The 25,325-nt window shown below is 41.5% G+C and overlaps 1 protein-coding gene across 6 annotated transcripts in view; it reads right to left on the reverse strand.

Annotated features, from left to right (window-relative positions):
* The window catches only part of DCLK2 (doublecortin like kinase 2), a 143,525-nt gene that overhangs the window by 16,826 nt on the left and 101,374 nt on the right, over positions 1-25,325 (reverse strand). For 3 of the 6 annotated variants that reach the window (XR_006816906.1, XM_045996240.1, XM_045996220.1), the window contains 5 exons: positions 15,825-15,900; positions 14,898-15,006; positions 13,163-13,220; positions 5,170-5,289; positions 4,787-4,933 (listed from right to left, as the gene is read on the reverse strand). Coding sequence is in view for 4 of the 6 variants with exons in the window: in XM_045996240.1 (XP_045852196.1) it covers positions 4,787-4,933; positions 5,170-5,289; positions 13,163-13,220; positions 14,898-15,006; positions 15,825-15,900 (510 nt within the window). In the remaining 2 variants the exon portion in view is untranslated. The remainder of the gene's footprint in view (positions 1-4,786; positions 4,934-5,169; positions 5,290-13,162; positions 13,221-14,897; positions 15,007-15,824; positions 15,901-25,325) is intronic. The other 3 variants (XR_006816908.1, XM_045996249.1, XM_045996232.1) reach the window with 1 other exon arrangement.

Below are 25,325 nucleotides of genomic sequence, written 5' to 3' on the forward strand. Positions count from 1 at the left end.
AGTTTGCTTCCCCTTATATTTTACTATGAACTGAACCAGATCCTCACTCAAATCATTTCTTACTAAAAGATGAACAATTTAGAAAATCATGTTTTTTCAAGATAAGCATGTTAATAACATCTTCCATGAGTCTGATACTTAACGAGGGGAAGTGATTTACACAGACATCATGAAAAGCATCAAAATCAGGGCTCCCCCATGTCACCAATACCCAATCTGTAGAGGCATTTAAAAAGCGTGACAGTGACATTCCTTACCTGCGATGTCCTCATCAGCTTAAGAAGAATGTTTTTCCCCTTAGTGTTTTAGTACGTGCTTCCACATTTATGTACTAAGTATACATCCCCAGCACACGTCTTTATGCCTTTCAAGTTTCAGGGGAGTAATGGTTAGGCTGTTGAGTCCCTCAGAGATATTTATCATTCTGAGTCCGCCACAACTCAGCAGAGGCATAGTCTAAGCTACTAATGATTTAGCCTAAAGCAAGAGAAACCAGGTTCTCAGTCATGCCAGGGTCTTAGGACGACTTTCCATCCATTATGTTTAATGTAAACATTAATGAGAACAACCCGATATAGAGAATTACAGTTAGAATTTATGATGCATTTACTGAAACCCAGACTTCAGAAATTCGCCAAGTAATTGCAGTGATAAGAACATTCTAAGCAACATTATAATTTTAAATGCCTGTATCATGGAAGCAAAAATAAAGTTTTATTAATGTCATTATTATTTTGTTTTTACAAGTTTAAAATACACTCATTAGGTACATTTTTTTTTTTTTTGAAAAATAGTGTTTACTTTAGACACGCAATTTACAGACGCCTAGGGGTATTTGAGGGTTGTTGTCAGACACTCAGAAGTCCCCAAAGCCCCATTTCTCATATTCCCTATAAGGAATTCAGAGTCAGACGCAGGACCATAAATAGAAAGGTACTGGGCAGTTCATAATCACTGAATTATGTCTGGGCCAGTGGCACTCCTTGGCTAAACATCAAAAGAGAAGTGTCATAAGGAGCAGACGAGCCTGAAATGATACTTCATCTGATTCATCACTTCCCAGCACTAGACCGAGAGGCAAATATGTGAAAGATAATATGAGTCCATTTCAGAATCTTAGCTGGAGACGCTCTTCAAACCAGGAATATTTATCAATCTATACATACAGATGCACGTTCGTGACACCACTTTAACAGACCGGCGCTGACACACACATACGGCATTGCTTTAAGAGACTGATTTGGGGGCGCCTGGGTGGCTCAGTGGATTAAGCCGCTGCCTTTGGCTCAGGTCATGATCTCAGGGTCCTGGGATCGAGCCCCGCGTCAGGCTCTCTGCTCTGCAGGGAGCCTGCTTCCTCCTCTCTCTCTGCCTGCCTCTCTGCCTGCTTGTGATCTCTCTCTCTGTCAAATAAATAAATAAAATCTTTAAAAAAAAAAAAAAAAAAAAAAAAAAAAGAGACTGATTTGAAGAAAGAGCCGAACGAGTGCACAGGGGCTCCAAAGGTCTTCTGTTCCAGCAGAGTGCTCCGTTCTCTCCCCAGTCACTGACATCTCACAGAACCAGAGAGCTTCCAATGCTTTTCCCACACATGATCTCATGGGACCTCAGTCAGAGTCACCCCCCTGGGTGAACAGGAAAATAACTGTTGCCTCTGTTTTACAGATGGGGAAACCGAGGCACGGAGAACTCAAGTTATGAGCGGCTATCAAGTGGGGATTCCAACCAGAACCTGTGCCACCTCATGGCACCATCGTGCACCAGCTCTCAGTCTAAACGCAAGACAGTGGGCCTGGAAGAAGCCCGCCTGCAGCCTGCACCCACACCCAGATGCTGAGAGAACCTTGACCATCATGACCAGGACACCAGCCCCGCGGCGCTCAAATGCCCCACCACACACGGAAGAGATGCTCTGTCAAAGGCTGTGTTCAGAATGCAAAAGCTGAAGATGTGAGGAATGCCGATCCCACATACAAAGTGAATGCTCCGTGTTCTCAAAATAAAATGTCAACATAATGATTTAGAAGGGTTTCAAATATGAGAAACCAACCGTCTTCTCTCCCCGGTCTCCAGAACTCCTGGAAAAGCAGGATTTATCACTGGTCTCCCATAGTTAAGTCTGACAGGTCACCACCGGGCTGTAACTCACGGCATTAATGGCCACCCCCGTGCTCCCTGACACGGCGACCCATACGTCTCCACTGGCAGGGTTTTAAATTATGACGCTGCTCCCGGAGAAGGGGATGCAAATCAGATGTGTGAATGCTCTGGTGCTTAACAACGGAATTCGTTTTTAGGGTAGGAAGAGGCTGACAGTCACTCTATTTACTTTCAGTGCCTCAATGGCACTTTCTCATCCTGGGGCAATAATGCCAACCCGCTGACTAAATGTAGAATCTGCAGAGTGGTCTAATTAAGTTTTCAACAGCAGGCACATATTTTACTTAGAGATGTGCAGCTAAGGACTTCTAAAGCCTGACCCTTTTCTATCACACTCTAGCCTCATCCAGACACCCGTTTTATCATCTTCTTCCTTCTCCTCCCCTTTGGGTAGCAGAGTGGAGTTGCCACAGGTCTTGAAGACAGGGTGAAGACTCGTCTGAGGCAAGTTAGACTGGATGAGGAAGTTGGTTCCAATTTTCTGGTTATATTCTGAGACAGGTCATGTTGGAGACCCTGGTCCCCATCATGTGGCATGAGAAAGGGAGGCAGTATCAGACTCTGAGATGTTCCACACATTGTGAGTGGAAAACAGAAGAAAAGGGAAGAGTGGAATCTTCGTCCTGGGAAACAGACCCTCCCTAGCTTACAGGCGAGTTCGCCAAGGCCTCAGTCACCTTTCTCCCAGGGCTTCAGCCATCAGAGCTGCAGTGTGGGCTGACTGCACAGTAACCGATTGTCCTTAGGGACCCTTGGCTCCGTATTTCCAGAAAATGTCAGTAACCACAGCCACCAGGGTGAAGTGGGCCAGGGACAGCAGGGAGAAACAAAGGAGGCAGCCTCATTAATACCACAGCATTGACATCTGGCCACAGCCAGACAAAGCCTTGTTACCTTGTGGAGCCCCTGGGCGACCTCAGTTCCACGCAGGAGGAGCATGGGCCTGACAGATACTGTAAGGTCATAATGACCAAGAAGACTGTTTGGAGGAGAGAACGCCATATCCTCACTTCTATCCTGAGGCCCAGTCTATAATTCTGTCTCTGTTCCTCCTTAGAGTTCATAAAACCAAGTCTATAATACATCTTGTTTTACAGAGAAAGGACGTTTATTTTCCCAATAAGAGAACCTAGACATGAAACATAACTCTTCAATGCAGAAGACAGTAAGAAAAAACAAACAAAGAAACAAACTCACATACTTTGAAGTGGATACTCAGATCATCAAATGGTATTACCAAAAGTAGAGAATGGATTAGCAGAAAGTCCCCAGGATGGCCTAAAAGCCTCAACATCAATGCAAATTCCTTTCAACAATTATTTGTACAGTGCAAGTATGAGCCAAGCTGCAAAGACTTGAGTCTGAGTGCCAGATGTTAGCTAGCTGAGTGACGATCAGTGCTCAGTCACCAACCATTTACTCTACGTCCAGCCTATGCTTCCTTGGCACTGTCCAGGGCACTGGTGACATGAAAATAATGGAGACACAAACCTTGCCCCTAATGGTGTTTATCTAGAGAAGGAGTCACTCAAGTACATGACAAACTCACCACACCAGGGCACATAGAACAGAAACGAGAGGGGGCCATGACTGACTCTGTCTGAGGAGTTAGGAGTGATGTCAAAGAAGACATACCTTTTGCTCAGTGTCATATGAGAGTAACGTGTTTGCCATGTTGCCAGGAGACAGGATATTGCAAATGTAGACCAATATGGAAATAAGCAGTGATATGTAATGGTGTTGATAAAGTTAAGTCTTAACTAATGACTGGGATGGGAAAATCAGAGTTTGGATTATCATGATGTAGAATACTCAGAAAACCCCACCTCCTAAGCGGTAATGATGACAACACTCAGCCCTGAAAGGTGGAAATCAAGGAAAAAATGGTCCTGTGTGGTTTTTTTTGGGGGGGTGGGCTTGTGTGCTGATCGAAGTTCCTAATCAGCTTCCCTAAAATTCCTCTACTGTGTGGACACAAAGTTTGGCCCAATTAGCAAGCTGTGTTTATTATGGACGCCATGGAGGTTGAGTGCCACTCTGGATAGATGGGTGGAGAAGAGTCAGGAACAGGAGAGGGGGCTGGAAATGTAAACTGGGACCAGATTATGCAGCCCTCTGAGTGCCACAGACTTTTTTCTGGAGAATAAGGGGACACATGAGACTTTTCAGCCAGAAAAATTAGCATCTGAGTCTCAATTTCTGTAGCTATAAAGTTGAGATAAACGGACCAGATTACTTCCAAAGTTCTGTCCTGAACATAAACGAACCATCACATTCTATTTCTGTCTCCTGTAAGCTCCTGATTTTATCTCTAATTTATTCTTCAGAAGTTTTGCCTCATAAAATAATTTTCCTTCTTACTTTACTTAGCATAGTATCAATCAAAATGGAAACATGTTTTCTAATGTCTGATAAACAATACATGCAGAAGTGCATATCAATTCAAGAAATCCATTAATAACTTATGGTCATTGACTTGAGTCATGGTGAGTCTCTAAATTTAAAATCCCTCAGTCCCTTATTGCACGATGGGTACAGACTTTGAAGTGATACTGTTTGCACATGATCACGTCATTTTAAAGGAATAGAGGCATGAGTTGGAACAAAAAAAGCAGAGATGACATACCAAGAGGTTCTCCGGCTTGATGTCTCTGTGCACGATGCTGAGGCCATGAAGATACCTGAGGGCGTTGGCCAGGTTGTACACCATCGCACTGCCGTCTCTCTCGGTGTACTTGGTTGAAGAGGTAATTGCATCAAAGAGATCTCCACCCTGATGCACACAAAAAAGAACACAACAGAATGTCAACACTGACAATCCCATGAAGGTAACAAAGAGGGTTCACCACCCTAGAGTAGATGAAAAATGACACAAGTCCACCAACAATTATTATAAATAACAAAAGTTTCAAGGTAGGAAAATGTGTTTCCAATTAGGGCTTTCAAGAATATGATAAATCTTGGGATTTGGCACCAATGAAATCTGCTGAAATCTCTCCATCCTCTTACTTTGACCAGTTCCATCACCAGAAAGAGCTCAGTGGCTGTTTCCATCTCCTCAACCAGCATGATGATATTCGGATGTTTCACCCTGCGCAGGATTGACACTTCATTCTCAATCAGGTGCTCCTGTCAAAGGAAGGGATTAGAGAGGTGTGTCAGGCACCACAGAACCCTCTGCTCTATCCCTATATTCTGGAAGATACACGACTGTAGACTGGATGCCGAGGGAAGCATCTCCCTTGACAAAACAAGACCTGGCTGAGTCGGGTTCCATTGTGACTGCACAAGTCAGTGTGACATGTCACAGTCACTAAGATATCCTTGAAAGGGCTCAGTAGTGCTGCCCTGGCACACAGAACATACTGCCTTCCTGTCTCATCATTGCCTCTGATGCCATAAGAGGTTATGAGACTGAGAAAGCTTGGGCACAAGGTACTGTGCTTTGTGAGTCAGCTGAAACCACTTTTTTTTTTTAATTTTTATTTTTTTAAAGAGAGGGAGAGGGATGACTGGATGTCTCAGTGGGTTAAGCCTCTGCCTTCGGCTCAGGTCATAATCCTAGGGTCCTGGGATTGAGCCCTGCACTGGGCTCTCTGCTTGGCGGGGAGCATGTTTCATCCTCTCTCTCTCTCTGCCTTCCACTGCCTACCTGTGATCTCTGTCAAATAAATAAATAAAATCTTAAAAAAAAAAAAGAGAGAGAGAGAGAGACAATGTTAAGGAGGCTCCATACCCAGAGCAGAGCCCGACACGGGACTCAGTCTTATGACCGTGAGATTACAACCTGAACTGAAATCAAGAGTTGGGTGTTTAACGGACTGAGCCAACCAGGCTCCCCGGAACCACTTTTTGAGTATATGCTCAAAATCGAGATCAAGGATATAAGGAAATTTGCATGTGTATGGACTACAACTTGAGCATTAATTTTTTTAAGCCATTACTAATAATGAATTTGAATTTCATGCTGAATTTCTGAGGAAAAAAAAATTCTCCCTCTATGGCTGGGTATGGAATCATTCACCCAAAGGATGTTCCTTACCGTCTCATATCTCAGAAATCAGGAAACATAGAGTACCACAGGGACCACTGTTTTTATTTTAACTCTAACCACTTCCTGGAAAATACTACCTGATTATCAATCCTGGTGAGTCATGCAGCTGGGATCGGCACTGTAGCAAAATGTTTACCCACAGTATTAAAGAGTTATTTTCAATACACCAAACATGAATCAGAACAACTGCTGCTCTGTTTCTATGAGACATGAAAATATTTCAATAATATCACATGTGTTGATCCTTATTAGCTATAGCAATGAATTATTCTGAATTTAGGATATGCTCTGTTAAATTAACTAATTGCCTTCTGACACATTCTCAGTTTTTGAATATAACTTTTACATAAAACTTAACATATAAGAGATAGCATTTGCTACCTAATACACACATACATATACATCGTGTGTGTGTGTGTGTGTGTGTGTGTGTGTGTCCCTTCCTCATAGCGTCGTTCCCATTCGTCTTTGCTATCATGAATCCAGCACTAAATGCAGTGTTCCACTGCAGTGGTAAGGTAATTATCTCCAGGTCAAGATGTCATGTAGGTTCTCCATGTATCTTCATGCACACATGTGGACATGCCTTTTTACTCTAAGCCACCTCAAACAGTCTGACAACTGCGCAGGCTCCTGCCCACGAGGGCTATTTCTCCAATGTTGAATGCACTGTGCTTGTCCAAGAAGCCATTCGGTAACTGTTGGCAAATGACAGTGCAAATGCTAAATGGAAGTAGGAAAAGAAAAGAAAATTTACGAGGAACCTAGTCGCTGTCAGTCTCTTTGCAAAACAAAGTATCTGTGTGATGTCTTAACACTTTATCCTTAGAACAGTCTTTTGAGGGAAAATGCAAACCTAGGTTTCTGACATCCAAGCCCACATTTTTTGTACGACACAATATCACCTCTTAAAAAGGAATGCTTCCGTAGAAGTCGGAATTTTTCAAAGTGAACATGACAGCGGCAAAGCGGAAAGTACTTAATTCCTTGGAAAGATGGGAACGAGAGGTAGTATTACAGTGAGTTGGGGTCCAGGCAGAATCACACTAGGCTTGGCAGGGAGGAGAATCTATGCCCCTTAATGAGCAGGAGTGGGAAGCCTACGCCCAACCAGCTTGCGGCTCAGCAAATGCTTCCAGATCTCAGACCCTAACAAACCACGGCTGTGAGGCTGGGGACAGGGCTGCTTACCTGTTTCCAATTCCTTAAGTCTAAGTCACAGAGCCCAGCACTAATAGCAAACGGTGCTCCCTGGTCCCTCCCAAGGGAAGCAGCTTGACCCCCAACTCCTTGTGGCCACAGGGACAAAGACTCAGCAAACACCACATGGTTGGTTCACTTCCTTTGAGGCCTCTGGATGATCTGGGCCAAGTCTGACCTTTATCACACTAATAAGCAGAGTTAGACGGACTTTTGTGAACACGTCAAGGCAAGCAAATACATTTCTTTCACTCTATGTGAAGACAAGACAATGGGAGTTACAACCACGGCAGTAAGAGGGGCATTTTATTTTAGAGCTAAATAGATCTATCACTTCAGTCCCCGCACCCCCTCCCCCCCAACTCCTCCCCATTGCCTCTGAAGTTGAAAGAGTCTGTAAACTTCTCTCTATTCAGGGGCTCTGGTAGGGATGCTAACTGAGAGTGACCTATGCAAAATCATCCCCATCCCCAGGACCCCAGGAGCTCTCTCAAATCCCAGTTAAAATGAAATGTCTACCACCTAGGGAGACGACCACTCTCAGAAGTTATCTTTCTCAATAAAGGCTCAAGAGAAAGTCTTCTGGGAACTTCCTGATTGTGGAGTTTCCCGCAGGAACCCCCGCAGTGTGACATCTGAACTACTGAGTACGTCCCGAAGCATGCCCTCGGCCGCGGCTTGTCAGCTCGGTCCTGGGCTCTCCTCCACGGTGGCCCTGGTCCTACACACTTAGGGGGTTTCTGCCGGAATGTGGGAGATGGGAGCCTTGTCTCTCAACCTCTGACGGCACCTGTAAAATTGTCTAGGAAGGAACAATCCACTTTTTAAATGGACCATCATTGGAAGCAAAACAAAAGTAGCCCGTAAAAGTCGTTAGGAATGTCATCTCCGATTTCTTGGGCAACCCCCGTGGAATCACTGCATTCAATACGTAAAAACATTCTCTAGATTACATTTGCCAGGAAAAAAAATCCCTCTCAATACAGTATGAACGTCACTTTTATCTCAAACTGCTCTGAACTTAAATTATTCAGCCATCTACCATTATTCATGTTAAGTGATTCAGGACTCTAACTCCAAATAATTTACATATGAATCACTGTGTGGCAGTGTCCCAGGGTCCTGAGTGAGAGTAAATAACAAAGAAAACTGCTGACTTGGCAAAGGATACCACCTTATCTTGGCCATGGTGGTTTTTAATGTGAGAGAGAAAGAGAGAGAGAGAGAGAGAGAGAGAGAGAGACAAATTTGGGAATTAACAACTCTCCCAAACCAAACTAATCACCTTGTCTCTACCCGCCCCAGCCCCACAAAGCAGCCCCTTCCTCCTGCGCCTTCTGTCCCCCTGAAGGAACCTGGCTGCCCAAAACAGACAGTGTTCCCCCAGCAAATCCCTCATCCTCTAGGACGGTCCATCAGTCCCCAGTTCCTGCCAGGCCTGCCTTCTCAACAGCCTCCGAATCCACCTGCTCACTTCTGTCCCCATTGTCACTCTCTTGCCTGGGCCTCCAGGCATTTGCGCAGGTTTTCTGTCCCCAACTTCCTCCCTACAACACGCACATCCCTTGGGGACTCCTATGTATTCCTAGGAGTCCAGACTGGGATTCCAGACTGGGCCTCCCCTCCTCTAAACAACCTCCCCTGCTCAATCATGACTGTGTTAAGCACCCCTACTTCTCTCGGTGCCCCCTGTGCTTCCTGCAGTCCCTGATCTCACCCAGCTGTCTGAAGGCTTCTGCTTGCCTTGCTCTCCAGCAACCAGCACAGCTGATCTGAAGTGTCTGAGTGAGTGAATAAAGACAGCATGCCTTGCTCTTGGCCAACAGTGGCTTTCCAACTGGATTCCATGTTCCTTAGTGAGTACTGCTCCCCAGTAAGAGGGGGAAAGTGTCCAAATCACCCCATGTGATTTCTGTGGTAAGTTGTATGTAGTGGACTAAATAACAGCCACCCAAGGATATCAAGGCCGAACCCCTGGAACTTGTAAATATTACCTTATTTGGAGAAAGGGTCTTTGCAGATGTGATTAACAATTATGCAATGAGGAGACAACCCCAGATTACCTGGGTGCCATCACAACCTCCTTATGAGTGGAGGCAGAGGGAGATTTCACAGACAGAAGAGGAAGAGGAAAAATAAACACGGAGAAGAGAGAGTGATGTGAAGACAGAGGCAGAGAGTGATGTGAAGACAGAGGCAGAGATTGGAGTGATGTGGCTGCAAGCCAAGGGATGCCATCAGCCACCAGAAGCTACTCTGTCAAAGAACAGATTCTCCCCTCGAGCTCCAGAGGGAGTACAGATTTCAGACTTCTGGCCTCCAGAACAGTGAGAGAATAAATTCCTGCTGTTATAAGCCACCAGGTTTGTAGTAATTTATTCCAACAGTCTCAGGAAACAAATACAATATACATTTGGATTTGTGTTGTGCTTGGACCCGTTACATATAGGTGATGAATACGGAACTGTGGAAGAGAAGGTCAGACCCCTTTGAAGCACCGAAACAGAGAGCTCAGAGCTTGCACACTATGCAATTTAATAAATAATCACTTAGAATGAGTACTGATTAGAATATAGATATGGAAGAATTCTTAAATTTACAAACCCCACAGCCTTCTCAACAGCCTCCATAAATCTGGCCGCACAGCAAATTGTGTAATATTCTCCTACTTAGCGGCAGCTAACATGACTTCCATCCTCTGGGTTGTTGCTCAGGCTGTGCTAGCCCCCTGGAAAGCTTTTCTTTCATTGCTGCCTAATGAAGTCCTACCCACTGCTGGGAGTTGGCTGCCCTACATGCCATCTTCACAGATCACCTACTTCTCTCATGCGCTTCCTCCAAACTCCCATATATTCTCTGCAGAACTGCTATTAATTTATATGTGGGATTACCTTACTCCTAGCACAGTTTCTTGCACACACATCAAATTTTAGGTAAATGAGTCAATCTGATAATGTATATGTATATGACAGAAAAGCAAACAGAAGGCCAAAAAAGATTAAGATTTTTTTCTCCACGTTCTTCCTACATGAACAAACGAATAAACTTATCTTGAATAGGGAACTTGGCAGACTAGCTAATATACAGGCTACATAATCAACTAGCACAGAATTCCAATCACTGCTCTACCTCTGTGTGACTTTTGGGAAGCTATTTTAGTCTGAGCCTCTGTTTATCAGTGAAACTGGTATATCTTGTTTAGCAAGTCATTAAAGGTAATGTGCAAAATTCCTCTGTGTGCAAGCCTGGAGAGATAAAATGCAGTTTACTAATGTAGCTTCTGTGTACAACCCACAAAACAGAGGTACCCAACAACACCCAGAATAGGAGCCAATTCCACTTTGCCTCCCTCTAAATTCTGTCTTAAAAAACAAGTTCTCTATACCAATTTTTTCTAAAAGTACAATTCAATGGTGAAGTCAACTTATTTGGAACACACCAAGTTTTTAAATTATGATTTTATATAGTCAAAGTAGAAAGTTTCTCAAATAAGCAAAATGTGAAGCTGGAAGTACGTATATGATCATGAAATATGAAAACAGGATGAGATTTAATGACAAGGAAAAATGGATCCAAATGTTTAAAGTGACCTGATCATTTGTCTCAGCACTTAGTGTACCTAGTGTATTTTTGCACATAAAGAGCTTTGTTCAACTACTAAAACAGCTGCTTAAATTTTAATCAGGTAAACAATATCCCTACCAGAGCGATTATATCTTTTTTACTTTTTTGATAAAAATACTTCAATACAGTTGCTTAGAATGTGGCTCCCAAAATTATGACACGGTCTGCTTAAATCCCACAGAAAGAGGAACACTTATTTACATATGGGGAAAAGACTTTCCAGTTAAAAATTCAATAATATTGTGAGAACAATAAGTAAAAGCACACATTTTTTTCTTAAAGAAAATTAACTGGAGGGGTGCCTGGGTGGCTCAGTGGGTTAAAGCCTCTGCCTTCGGCTCACGTCATGATCTCAGGGTCCTGGGATCGAATGCTCCCCCTTCCCCGCTTCTCCCTCTGCCTGCCTCTCCCACATCCTTGTGCTGACAAATAAATAAGTAAAATCTTAAAAAAAAAAAAAAAGAAAGAAAATTAACTGGAAAAAAACCTTACTTATTCAAAGAAAAGGGGGGCATTTTGTATCATCTCTGCCTCATTAGCTGTCATAGTACGGTTAAAAAAAATATGACAAATTTGCTTTTTGTCTTCCTAAAATTTCACCATAATATTTTAAGTGTTCTCTTAAAAATACATAATTTTGCAAATTTCCAAAGAAGACTAGTTTAAGGGTTCCCTAAATATAAAATCATGACTATCACTTCAAATTGTCCTAATTAATTATACATTCTGAATTTCTGTGGCATATTAACAACGTTAACAGTTAACATGTGCTAAAGTCTAATATACTGGTATTTCTCTACATGTTTCCCATATCTTAATTCATTTAATTCTTACAATAACCTTGCATCTTAGCTATTATTAACAACCACATTTTAGAGGGAGAAACAGAAACAGAGAGGCACTAAGCCAAGGCAGCACAGCAAAAAAAGCAGAACCAAGACTAAAACTTTATACACTATGGCACTAGAACAGCACCGTTCAACAGAAGTAGAATGTGAGCCACATATAGAAATCTAAATTTTCTAATACCTACATTAAGAAATTAAGAAACTCAGATGCCACTAATAACTTACATAATCCAATATACCCAAAATATGATCATTTCAACATGCAAGCAGAAATCAATGAGGTACACGTTGGTTTTTTTTTTATACTAAGTCTACAAAAATCCACTGCATATTCTACATCTACACTTCAATTCAGACTAGCCACCTGTGAATTCTAAAACCTGCTTAACTGCTATGCTACCAGAAAGTAATCTAAAAAGGTCTCTGTCATCCCTGCTATAGAATATTTATCATTTCAAACATAGTTAACATATCAATACTCCAGCAGCATTTCATCATTTAATCTTCCCAGACCAGCTTGAGAGTAGGACAGAAGGAAAAAAGAATTGCAGCAGGCAATTCTTCATGGTGTTTCTACCCAGCTTTTGTTACAAACTATCTTCCCAAGGATATTTGTAACATAGAGATTATAGAGATAGGCTCTCACTCAAGGGTAGAGGACATACTGGTTTCCAGACCATGATCATTAAAAAATAGTTTTCCTTGGGGGCAAAGTCTGGACAGATTTGCTAGCAGCCCCCTCATAAGACCAGGGACTGACTAAAGCTTGAGGATCCTCAGCTGTGATCTAAACCTAATCTGTGTATAGCAAGCAGCAGGGCCCCTCCGCATCACTTCCTTGGGACTTGGGAGCTAAGAAAACCAATGCTGCCTGCTATGCCATGAGTCAGAAAGTGTTTTGTCTCTGCCCCAGCAATCTTGTGTCTTCAGCCAGCATCCATAAAGCAAGAAGGCTAACTAGTTAGTTGGAAAGTAAGGTCAAGTCTTAGACTCATCACAGTTGGAGACAGATCTTTTGAGCATTTCATCCAGGGATCTCCCATAGACGAGAACTTATATTTTCTGTAGCTAGGACTGGACCAAGTCAATTTATTGTCTTAGGATTAAAGTTTAAAAAAAAATGACAATGGAAAATAAACCAGGTTGATAGTGTTTTCCCTATTATTATCAAGGATTTATTCCTATTAAGGCCTTGTCAATGCCCACTTAAATTCCTTCACCACAGTAAACATCTCCATTTCTCAGTTTCTTTATAGAACGGTTATGTATACTGTACCTTTCCACAACATTTAGCTTTGTCTATAATCTTCAGGGCAAATTCCTTTCCAGTGGACCTATGAAGTGATCAGAGAAAGGCAATTTAAAGACACAAATCAAAGATACAATCATTCTTGATTTTGTCTACTAAAGGATACTAAGATATTCTTCTAAATATCTTTTAGAATAGGAAAACAGTTCCACAAAAAAGTACATCAGGGATGATGGTGAGTGGGGTCAGGGAGACAAGTACCCAAAAAAAGAAAGAAAATCCAAAGCCATACTGTCATTCTCATTTTACATAAATAATTATAATATTAAATAACTCACATACTAAAAGTACTTAAACTCTGTTGTATCAAAGCTGGACAAGAAATTTTTTCCATACTTAAATCTCAAAATAATTCTCTTAGGAGGCAGAACGAAATTAAGAGAAATGAATCAAAGTAACTAAAAATTTTCTATGATCTATATATCTTTGCATTAATCCATTAATAACTAAAAAGCCCCAGGATTTCAGTATCTCTTTCTCAGCCAGAATTCCAGCTGGTGCCGTATTACCCACACCTTTAAATGCCTGTATCTGGTAGTAAAGAGATCATTGGCTTGGACAAAGAAATATTGAGGTTGTCAACTTCTAATCACCTAAACACAATTTAACCTGAACAAGCCAAGTAGTACTGTTTAGCTAGGAAAACACTTCAACAAAGAACACTGTGGTGTTCTTAGAATAGGTTAGTTCTCTCAAGTGCTGCTGCCTTGGCCACGTGGTCACCACCTTCATGCTGGTGAAGCTGACCTTAGAGGAGTAACTTTCATGTAAATTGCTTCCCCATAACATAAACCAAACCCTGATGCAGATTTCTGAGTCTGAAGAGGTCGTATTTTAGATGCTTAATTTTTTACCGGGTGCCAAACTGCACCAGAGCAAAGTCACAGGACTCGGGACAGGGGAGTGTCCTCTACAAGGAGCACGAAGGCTTCACTGGAGATGCAGCAAAATGGAAATCTTTCTAGAAAACTCCCCACCAGTAATAAAAATTGCCACTTAGAACAACTCGGGGATTGACCTTTAAACACAAAGGCTCTAATTGGAGTCTTTTCCAGTTTGTATATTATTTCCAAAAGGCCTGGAATTTAAAAGAAAGGATTTCTTACCACTTGAGAATTTAGGACCTTAAACAAAATAAAGTTGAATAAGCAAAAATATAATTTTAATATAGGCAAAAGTTGGCTGACCCTGATCTGAACGGAGTCAGAGCTCATGTATCTGAACTACTAGTATATACAACTAAGTAGTAATTGAGAGTGTTTATGTGGGGTTTAAAGGGGTTAATAGTACTATTAATAGAACTTTTTATTTGTTAATAGAATAGAATAGAATTTGTTAATAGAACTATTAATAGTTAATAGTTACCTGATGCAGGTAAATGCTATAGGAGATTCTCCCCCCCCCCCCTTTTTTTTAATGAATCCTATTCTTTCCTATTCCTCTCTGGCTCATGGATGAGACCTGATAAATTGCTCAGTCCAACTGCATACCAAGCAGGTTTATTCTCTGCATAGGTACCTATATTTTTCCCGGTCAAATGGCCTGTGGGCTTACAAAACAGCTGGTCCCACCTAACTAGACTTTTTCAGGAAGGGGGAAAAAGAGACCTCCCAGGAAGGACTTTTATTCATTCGTTCAGGTAAGAATAAACTCCAGGGGAGAAATGTAGGTAAACAAATGATTATCCTCACTACCCACTCACCTGTCCATGCACTCTTTGACTACAGCAAAATTCCCATCACCAATAACCTTCCCAATTTTGTATTTCTCAAGAAGAGTTGATGATTCAGAGCACCTGTTTCCATTCACACCTGCACAAAAGGATAAATGCAAAGTCTAGCAAACACATCAGCATTTCATCTTGATTCCTACATATCTGTAAAATAATAAATTGCAATGTAATTCATTTCTAAACCTATGGTGAACCATAAGAAAATTTCTAAGCATATTTTCTGAAGAGAACACCTGAACTCCTGAATCACCAATTTCCTTTTGATCTTGTTGTGAAATCTGAAACCAACATAATCAATAAACCCAACATATTCTTGAAATATCAACTGAAATAAGTAAAAGGAAATTTAACCTTTTTAAGCTTCTTAAACTTCTTTGTTAACTCTCAAGGAAGGGGAAGGGAATGATGGTGGGGATTCAGTCTTAAAATTTTTCCTCAAGATTTTCCAGTGAAGAAAATTCTACGCAGCTGGGATACCTGTTAAGGCTAACTCCTGGCTCCAAGTCCTCTCAAAAAGGGGACGGGGGGGGGGGGGGGAGAGGCAGGAGGAGCAAGTGGTTAAAAGGACTACTTTTTACAATGTATCCCCAGTGCCCAGCACACAGCAGATACCTGGTGAAGAAAAGGCACTTCTGCTACCTAATTGAGAGAAAGGAAAAGTCTACATGTCGGACTTGCGAGCAGACTGTCACTAAGGAAAAATAAAGAGAGCTTAATAAAAAACAAGGACATTTTATATATCCTGAAGCGACCTCACCAAAGCTCACTAGGCTAACTGGTGACACAATTGCATCCCTGTTGAGGAAGATCATAATTTAGCACAAGTGAGTTTTGGGTGGCCCCCACGTTCACATGGATGGCTTCCTTTATAAATGTGATCATCAGATTGAGGACTACCTTCAGGACTCATGCAACGACCAAGTTCAGGTCCACCATTTACATTGGAAGAAGATCTGCCGTGTGCAGAAATCTGCTGAAAGAGGAGAGTGACCGTTATTTATCAGATTTACAAACCTTCAGCTAGCTAATCCTTAAAGATTAGAAAATGCTCATATTGTGCAGAAGTATAATGTTACAAAAAGAGAGGGGGCATCTCTTTCTCCTCTCTTCCCTGTATGATTAACACGTATCTTCCTTATTAAAGTATTGTCAAATCCGATTGGATATCAGGAAATTGACAGTATGTTGCTCTGTTTGATACTGTTTTACTTTTGACCTCAAAGGAATAAAGTAAAGGAAAGTATTATGGCACCAGAGCAGAACAAGGTACTTATTAGTGGCATATAAGGTTTAGAACTCTAGGTAATTCCAAGAAATATTGGCACCATGTCCCCAGATCCCGCAGTCACCCTGTGGTGGACCTCAGGGAGTCCCTGCAAAGTTGGAGCCCTTCTCAGAAGCCCCATGACTAGGACTGAATCACCTTCCACACCCTTTTATGGATTCCAGATCCACGGTGCAGCCCTGGCTCGACCCTCTTCTTTACTGACCCTAAGACAGTACGAGTTCCTCCTAACCATTTTAAAGACTTTTATTCCTAGGAACCAGAGGGAAATGAAAGATAAAACTGAAAGACAGGTTCTAACTCAATAGGGCTGAAGTTTCCAGTCTAATCCAAAAATAATCTCTAATTCTTAGAAGAACTGAAAAACTCATATTATGACTATTATTCATATCAGGTTTATTATTTGTCTTCTTTGGGAATTTTTTCTTTATCCCTAAGGGCTCTTAGGCTTTTGAACTCAAATTTTTCTCTTTGAACTTGAATTGTCTTTTTTCCCCCTTTTTAAATTATTCCTGATTTCAGGAGCTTCCAAGGTCAAAGGACTTAACAAATTAGTGAGAAGCCTCTTCAGCATTTTTGTATTGGTGAACTTACCTGCCTCTATGCCCAAACTATGCTGGTACCTCCGTCCCATTATGATTGTGCCTTACTCATCCCTGCATCTCCCGTGGGCTGCATAGCGTGTGGTACACACCACACTGAATTCATACTTGCTGATTAAAGGCATAAACAACAGGGCCAAACCAGGAAGCTGCCCGTCCCAGAGTGCTCACAAGTTGGAGACACTGGGTCTACTCTCTTCCTCTGGATGAAGTAAGAACCTCAGAGATCCTGAGTCTGGTTCAAAACCCAGGAAAGCCCAATACTCATACACATTGCTTCACACAGGATAAAAATGGTCTGTTTTCTCAGATGCCATGTAACCACCTTGTGTGGACAGTAAGACCAGCTGCAACGTGTCCTCTTGGGAAGGCGAGGCTAAGGAAAAGCAGTTCTGAGTGGCAAACACGCTTCCCACAAGTTTTGTCTCCTTCACTCTAACTTGGAGAAACACTGTGTAGCAATGTGGGTGTGTATGTAGTAGGGTCCCTTTCAGGCCACCCTTAAGAGAGGACAATACTACCATACCACACTGACTCCTCAGAGTTCAGTCATTTTGTTTTTCACAAGGTAACTGGCGGGCAATGTTTCAAAATTTAACATTTTTTTGGTGGTTGTTCTATTTCTTTGCTGCTGAAATTAAAGGCATCTCCAAAATCAGCTGTAGTCTATGCTAAAATGTTTAAAAGCTAGCTTGTTTAAAACCCAGGCCCCAAGAGGTGACTTCAAGGGAAGCCTGACAGAAAACCACAAGGTTCTCCAGTCAGTTCTGTTTCCACAGCTACCACCCTAGTTCTGGTCCTCCTTCAGCGTCCTCCTGGCGCCTCAAAGGCCTTCTTGGTTACCGAGTCTCAGCCATTCCACACAGGATTGCCAGGAAACTTCTCCAAGGATAGTTCTGATAGGACCCTAGGATCCAAAACGTCAGTGGGTCTTTGTGACCAACAGAATAATCCCATCCTTTGTCTCACTACCTGCCTGTCCAATTTGTTTCCCACCGATATTTTTTTCATGATTTTTATACACTGACTCAATATTTTTTAAAGATTTTATTTATTTTAGTGAGAGCTCAATCTCAGGACGCTGAAATCGTGACCTGAGCTGAAATCAAGAATCAGATGCTTAACCGACGGGGCTTAAACGTCCCAAGTCTTAATTTTCTGCTCTGAATATAGGGATAATAGCAAGACCTATTTTGAAGATTTGTAAGAAAATAAAAATTAGCCTACAAGTAAACTCATTTCATATGTAAACTCACTGACATGTAACACTAACGCAGTATTAGTTATTAGTATACCTTTCCTTAAAACATCTAGCATAAAGCCTTGAATCCAATGACTGAGAAATGTTCTCAAATTGTTGAATGTATAATGTAAAGAGATCTTCTGCTAAATAATTCATTTCAAATCTGTTCCTCTTCTAATCTAACCCTTCCTAGACTGAAAACTGCCAGTCATGGGAATAAGAGATCCAAATTAAATTCATAGCTGCCAAATTCTTAATGGAATAAAGACAGGAAGAATGTCATTCTGGAAAAAGTTCTACTTCAAAAAAACAAATGGAAATCTCCCTTTTGATTACTGCTCACCCCTAGATTACAGTGATGGGGGAGGTGGATTGTAATATCTGGAAACAATAGTGGAGAGTGACCAGCTAACCCGCATGTCAAATTTCACAGCCCAAAACGGGCCAGCCCCACACCCTCTAGCCGCAACTGGTTGAGTCAGGGTGCCGGGCAGGGACCTTCTCTCTTCTCAACATTCAGAGCCTAGGGAAATGTCCAGTATGCAGGTCCACTGCTGACATCCTAATACCCGGGTTTGTCCCTGCCTTCCCCTGGGCCTGCTTGCTTAGCTCTCCTGGAAGCAGGGAACATTCTTCTCACAAGGCTCTTTCTTGAGCTGGTTTGAGTAAATTTTAGTTCACTGCAGGCTGATATGTTCTATCTAACTCAAGGGCTCCCTAAGAGGGAAGTCTTGGAAGGGCTGAAATGAAGGCATTTTTACCTCCATATGTATTTTCACATGGATGGGTGACTCCTCGGAGTATCTGCTAATTGAGTTCCATGAGCCACTGTAATTTTCCCAATGTTTGGATTAAATCCTTACTCCAACCTATCCCAAGACCCTGTACATCCCAGCAACTACAAACTCAGTGTGTGTTGGGATTCACAGGCAGCAAGGAAAGAGACCAGGAGACAGAGGAGGTATAGGAATTGATTCCCTGGCAAGTAAAAGAGGGCAGGACTCAGGCCAAAGCCTGAGCTGCAGAGGAGAACGTGGCACGTGGTGGAGGCCAACTGAAATCAGGCTAATTCCACGTGCACCTGACAAACCTATCACTAAATCATCAGGAAGTGCAGCTTCCTTAGCAAATAATGATGGCAAGAAGAGCATTTTTCAAAACTCTCAAATTGAATTTTTTTTCTAAGTATGGAACCGCAAACATTTACCAAAAAAACAAAACCAAAACCAAAGACCTATATAGAGTTAACAGGAGTGACCTATCTAATTACCTACCCAAATACTATACCTTTATTTGAAAATAATGCTTAGAAAATTAAAACATGAAGGGGAATCATTTCATGACAGCACAGACAGGAACATGAATTGACACAGGAATGGCTCTGCTTTCCTCCCTCAGCAATAACCAATGCTGGGCTGTTAGAGGATATAAAGGTGAAGGGACAGGATCACTACTGCCCAGAAGTTTACAATCTGATGAGGAGACACGTGCACACTTAAAACCTTTCCGAGAAACCTTGACATTCCAAGAAATGGTCTCTAAGGTTCTGATGGTGACAAAGGACTCTGACAGCCTGTGAGAGGGAACCATTTTGCTAAGGCAGAAATCTGTGCTCATAATGCTGGAGTCACACAGCCAGGGATTAAGTTCACTTGACCTCTCAGTAATGAAGCTTGGTGCTCCAGGGGTATGAGAAAAGCTGGGTATTCACCAAGATCCCTGGACAGATCCCTGGCAAATATGCGGTGTCTACTGTGAAATACAGAGCTAAGCATTCCCAGTGCCCTGAGAGACATGCAGACAAAGAGCAATGAAAATGCTAAAGGACTACAAAATTCTCACTGTTTCCCAGGTACAGTTTCTACATTTCCCTGTTCCTGGTCAGAGAATTATTCTCTTATTAAAGCCAGGATTGAATTAGCACCAGAGATTAAAATATGGCATTCCTGATTAAACCTGTCCCGTGTCTATTATCAAACTAACAATTTTTATTAAAATCTCTGAAAATGCGAATGAGCGTTCCTGCTTCCTTCCGTAACGACGATGCTGAGACAGCACAAAGGCAGTGCCTAGATGCTGCCCGTTTGTAAGACCTTCCTCAATAAAGCATAAATGGATGGCAGCATCTGGGCGCTTTCAAGATTATCTTCCGTAATTACTAACTGGTTCAAAAAGAAGTGATTATGCTTAGGGGTGGGGAGGAGAAGGAGGCAAATTTCCTTAGGAGGTCCTGATAGGCCAAGGAGGGAAGGCGATGGCAAGGGCTGGAGATACGGCTGAGAGTGTTCTGTAGGTTGGCACTGTTGCCCCATCCTGCTCCTCTGCCGCAGCAGCGGCTCCATTTTTGAGGAACCAAGGAAAGGAAAGGCACAATAACCTGCTTCTGCTAAGAACTTTTTTTTTTTTTTTTTTTTAAGAACATTCAGTTCCTTAGCTGCACTAGCCACATCATCTCAGGTGTCTGATTGCTACGTGTACCTGGTGACTACTATATTGGACGATGCAGATACAGAACATTTCCTCAGAATGTTCTATTGGACAGCACTAGTTTGAGCCCTTGATATATATATTTATAATTATTTTCTTTCTTTTAATTGAAGTACAGTTGACATGCCGTATCACATTAGCTTGAGGTGCACAACATCGTGGCTGAACATTTATATACATTATAAAATGCTCAGCCCAATAAGCATAGGACTTTTTGCCCATCCCCTCATCCCCCTCCCCTCTGGCCACCACTGGTGTGTTCTCTGCATTTACATGTCTGTATCTGTTTTGTTCACTTCTGCTAAAAACTTTTTTAAAGGACTTGAAAATAGAGCAGAAAAAGCTATAATGTGTTCTCAATTGCTAGCATCATTTAAAAAGGCATTCATGGCTGATGGAATAAATGCTAGGTACTCAATCATGGCTGATAATGAGTACCATTCTAGCTTTCCACATTTTCAGCCAAGAAGTCAAGTCAGAGTGCCTACATTAAATTTTTTTGATAAGTGGATTATTACGACTTCTACAAAACTTAAAATTTAAAGAGAAATGTTAGGTACTACACTAAAAATGTGAAGTTTTATTCAAAAATTGGCAATTCTCCAAGAACAGTGAAAATGACTATATCAATGTATTAAAGCATATTACTATTGACTTTTGAGTATAATGTTGAGTACTCCTTCATTTTGACTTTTCATAAAAGGAAGCACTTGAACAGAATCTAGGAGATATTCCTTTTTTTTTCCCCCCTAAGAGATATTCTTGTGTAGTGAGCTGACTTTCTTGATCCATCTTGGAAAAGGGCACTATGATTCAATTTTTAAGTGGTCTACTGCAGGGGTCAAAAATATGTTTTGCAAAAGGCTAGAGAGTAATATTTTAGGCTTTGCGGTATGGTCTCTATCACAATTACTTAGCTCCACTATTATAAAATGAAGCAGTCACAGAGCACATGCAAATGGTTAAGTGTGACTATGTTCCAATAAAACCTAATTTAGAAAATCAGGGGCTCCTGGGTGGCTCAGTGGGTTAAGCCTCTGCCTTCAGCTCAGGTCCTGATCTCAGGGTCCTGAGATCGAGCCCCACATCGAGCCCCACATCAGGCTCTCTGCTCAGTGGGGAGCCTGCTTCCCTCTCTCTCTCTACCTGCCTCTCTGCCTGCTTGTGATCTCTCTCTCTGTGTCAAATAAATAAATAAAATCTTAAAAAAGCAAAAACAAAAAACCCCACTTAATTTAGAAAATCAGACTGTGGGCCAAATTTGACCAGCAAGCAAACTCCTGGTCACAAGAACTTTCTTTCTTTTTTCTTTTTAAAGATTTTATTTATTTATTCATGAGAGACAGAGAGAGAGAGAGAGAGAGAGAGAGAGAAAGAGACAAAGACAGAGGGAAAAGCAGGCTCCCAGCTGAGCAGGGAGCCCAATGAGGGCTTGATTCCAGGAGCCCGGGATCATGACCCGAGCTGAAGGCAGACGCTTACCAACTGAGCCACCCAGGCGCCCTACAAAAACTTGCTTAGGAATCTAGTCTTATACTTTGAAACTTTAGAACAGAGTAACCATCAGGGTATGGTTGTGGCTATACATTGGGATCACCTGGGATGATCTGAAAGCTTCTATTGCTAGACTGCCGCCCCAGAGTAAAGAATCCCTGGGGTAGGGCCTGGGTATCAGTATTTTTTCCTAAGTTTCACAAGTGATCTAATGTGCAGCCAAGGTTGAGAACCTCTGTGGAGGAAGTTCCTGGCAGCAACTGTAATTCTTCAGCTACCTTAAGCTCTCTTTGTCACCCATCCAACAATTTAACCATTGCAAGTTATCTCTAGCTAAGAATAACTTTCTCTTTGTAAGAAAAGGAAAGATGACACTAATTACAGTTAACTGAATGCCTACTTTGTGGCAAGTCCTAAAATAAATACTCTACACCTTATGAATTAGGTATTATCATAATCTCCATTAATCCGTAAAGAAATCAGAGCTCAGAGAGGTTATATAACTTGCCCAAACACCACAGCAAATGTGTGGAGTCAGAATCTAAATCCAGGTTGGACTCTAGAGCCCAGGAGCTATTTGGCTACTCTCACACTGTCCCCTCCTCTAAGAAGACAAAAAAAGAAGTCTTCCCAGGCTATTAAATTAACATAAGGATGATATCCAGTATGAGACCCACTCATCAAAATATTCATTGTGGTATATTTAAGAACATGCTTTCAGATTACTATACTATAGTCACATCTGTGTAATTTAGTCAAATAATGTACAAATTGATAAACAAATCCACAGCCTAAGAAAATTTTCTTAAAATGATGACCTCTGAAACGTACTGAAGACTTTTTAAGTCTGCATTACCAGATGTTACCTATAAATAGATTTACTTCCGTGATCATTTTTGGGGGTTTAAAAAAATTTAAAAATATAAATGCCACTAATTAAAAGGGAAAGCCAGTATGAATTATGATAAAAGCTATATCAGAAATGCATTTAAAAGCAGAAATTGTCCAAAGAAGATACACAGATGGCCAACAGACACAAGAAAAGATGTTCAACGTCACTCATCATCAGGAAAATGCATATCAAAACCCCAATGAGGTGTCCCACATACCTGTCAGAATGGCTAAATTCAAAAATGGCTAAAATCAAAAACACAAGACACAAGTGTTGAGTGTTGGTATGGATGTGTTGTACTATTGGCAGGGATGCACGCTGGTGCAGCCACTGTGGAAAACAGTGTGGAGATTCTCAAAAAATTAAAAATAGAATTACCCCATGATTACCCCAATAATTCTACTACTGGGTATTTACCCAAAGAAAATGAAAACACTAAGTTGAAAAGATACATGCACCCTACATTTACGGCAGTGTTGTTTACTATAGCCAAAATATGGAAGTAACCAAGTATCTACTGAATGGATAAAGAAGATGTGGTGTATATATACACATAATGGAATATTATTCAGTCATTTAGAAGAATGAAATCTTGCCATCTGCAACAATGTGGACAGATCTAGAGGGTATAATGCTAAGAGAAATAAGTCACAGAAAGACTTACTATATGATTTCATCATATGTGGAATTTAAGAAATAAAAAACCAGACTCTTAAATATAGAGAACAAACTGGTGGTTGCCGGGGTTGGGGGGGGTGGGTTGCAAAATAGGTGAAGGGGATTAAGATACACTTATTGTGATGAGCACTGAGTATAGAATTATTCAATCGTTATACTGTATGCCTGAAACTAATATAACGCTATGTTAATTATATATGGATTAAAAGAAATTAAAAAGAAATCAAAATGAAAACAGAAATCTTCATTACTTTTATATTAGGTCTGTGAAACTTTACTCTGAAATACTTCATTATTAGTAATGACATAGGAGAACAATTAATAAGAATCAGCGACTAAAGCTATGTAACATACAAAAAAGTATTCTTATTTGTAGCCAAACCTTAGACTTGCTTTCATTTGGCTAAATTAGTGTGACTGATGAATACTGGTAAATACTGAATTATCTGGCTAAACAGAAGCCGCGGCCTGCACACGCACAAGCCAACTCAACCGTCCATGAGAGGGGCTTTGTGGAACCCCCTGGTCTGTGCCTTTCAGTTCCTGAGTATCGCTGCCACCTAAGGGGACTGACTACATGGTCCACCAAAACCAGCACAGAATCTCTGCATATCCTTATAAGGGAGACTTTCAAACGGAAGTGTTGGCTTACTGGCTTCTGCACAACCAGGCCTACCAGCACAAGATGTCTGCGGGCTTTCACGGTGAGGAATCATCAATCTGTAGGATGCCAGGGTACCAGGAGAGGTGCCTACCTCTTCAGTCCAAACTACAGAAGTTACCACGGTCAGGCACCGGCGCAGGCTAATTCATGACAACTTCTAAGTCTTAATTCCATCCAATTATCTCCAGTATACTACCAAGAAGAATTTCTAACGGGCCACTTTCATGAATAAGGGAGCATTTAAGATTAACGCATGAGCTGCTTACATTCAAATAAAGTTCTTACAGTTGATTGTATTATACACTGATTTGCTTGGCAAACTCTCCTTCCAGCCCCATGAAGGTGGGCTTCAGCCCCACTGAGCCACTGACCCACCAAATGCCTATATTTACTGAGCAACCACAATTGGCACATCACTGTCCTCAAACAGCATCTGAGATTCATGATGATGATTTATTTTGTTAGGTCACTGAAGTCTTCCAAACTGCTTAGTCCCTCTTTTGTTTTTGTTTCTGTCAACAAAATCAATTACGTTCGGAGATCAAGTCGCCACCCGGCATTTCTGGGGTAATAAAAAGAGTATGAAAGTAGTCAGTCTCTCAGTACTGAGGATTATTAACTAGCTTTACATGCCAGAGAAAAACCAAAGCTCCAGGGAAAAGCAAAAACGTCTAAGGTCAGCAGCTACCGTGGATTTACATTTCACAGCTCCAAAAAGAAGTTTTGAAGTTCAAAAGGTCAAAGAGTTGCATTTTAGCTCTGCCAGTCAGTATGAGATACTACCAGCCTTTTCATCACACTTCACAAATCTGGAAAATCTTTCACCACCAGCATACCCAGGAGACATCATCAGATAAAATATCAGCATATCAGACAGTTTATAATCTCAAGATGTTGGACAGTGTTCCAAATGTGCTTTTTTTTCTTTCTTCTTTCAACCAACAAGAATACTCACAGTAGACAGCCTCTGGGCATACACTTCAGCATCAAAACGTGAGACATTTTATCCCTCAGTGTCCACAGATGTGCCCCTGACTTGGAAGCCTTAAGTTA

Source organism: Meles meles, chromosome 2 (assembly GCF_922984935.1).
Source record: "Meles meles chromosome 2, mMelMel3.1 paternal haplotype, whole genome shotgun sequence".
Taxonomy (NCBI): domain Eukaryota; kingdom Metazoa; phylum Chordata; class Mammalia; order Carnivora; family Mustelidae; genus Meles; species Meles meles.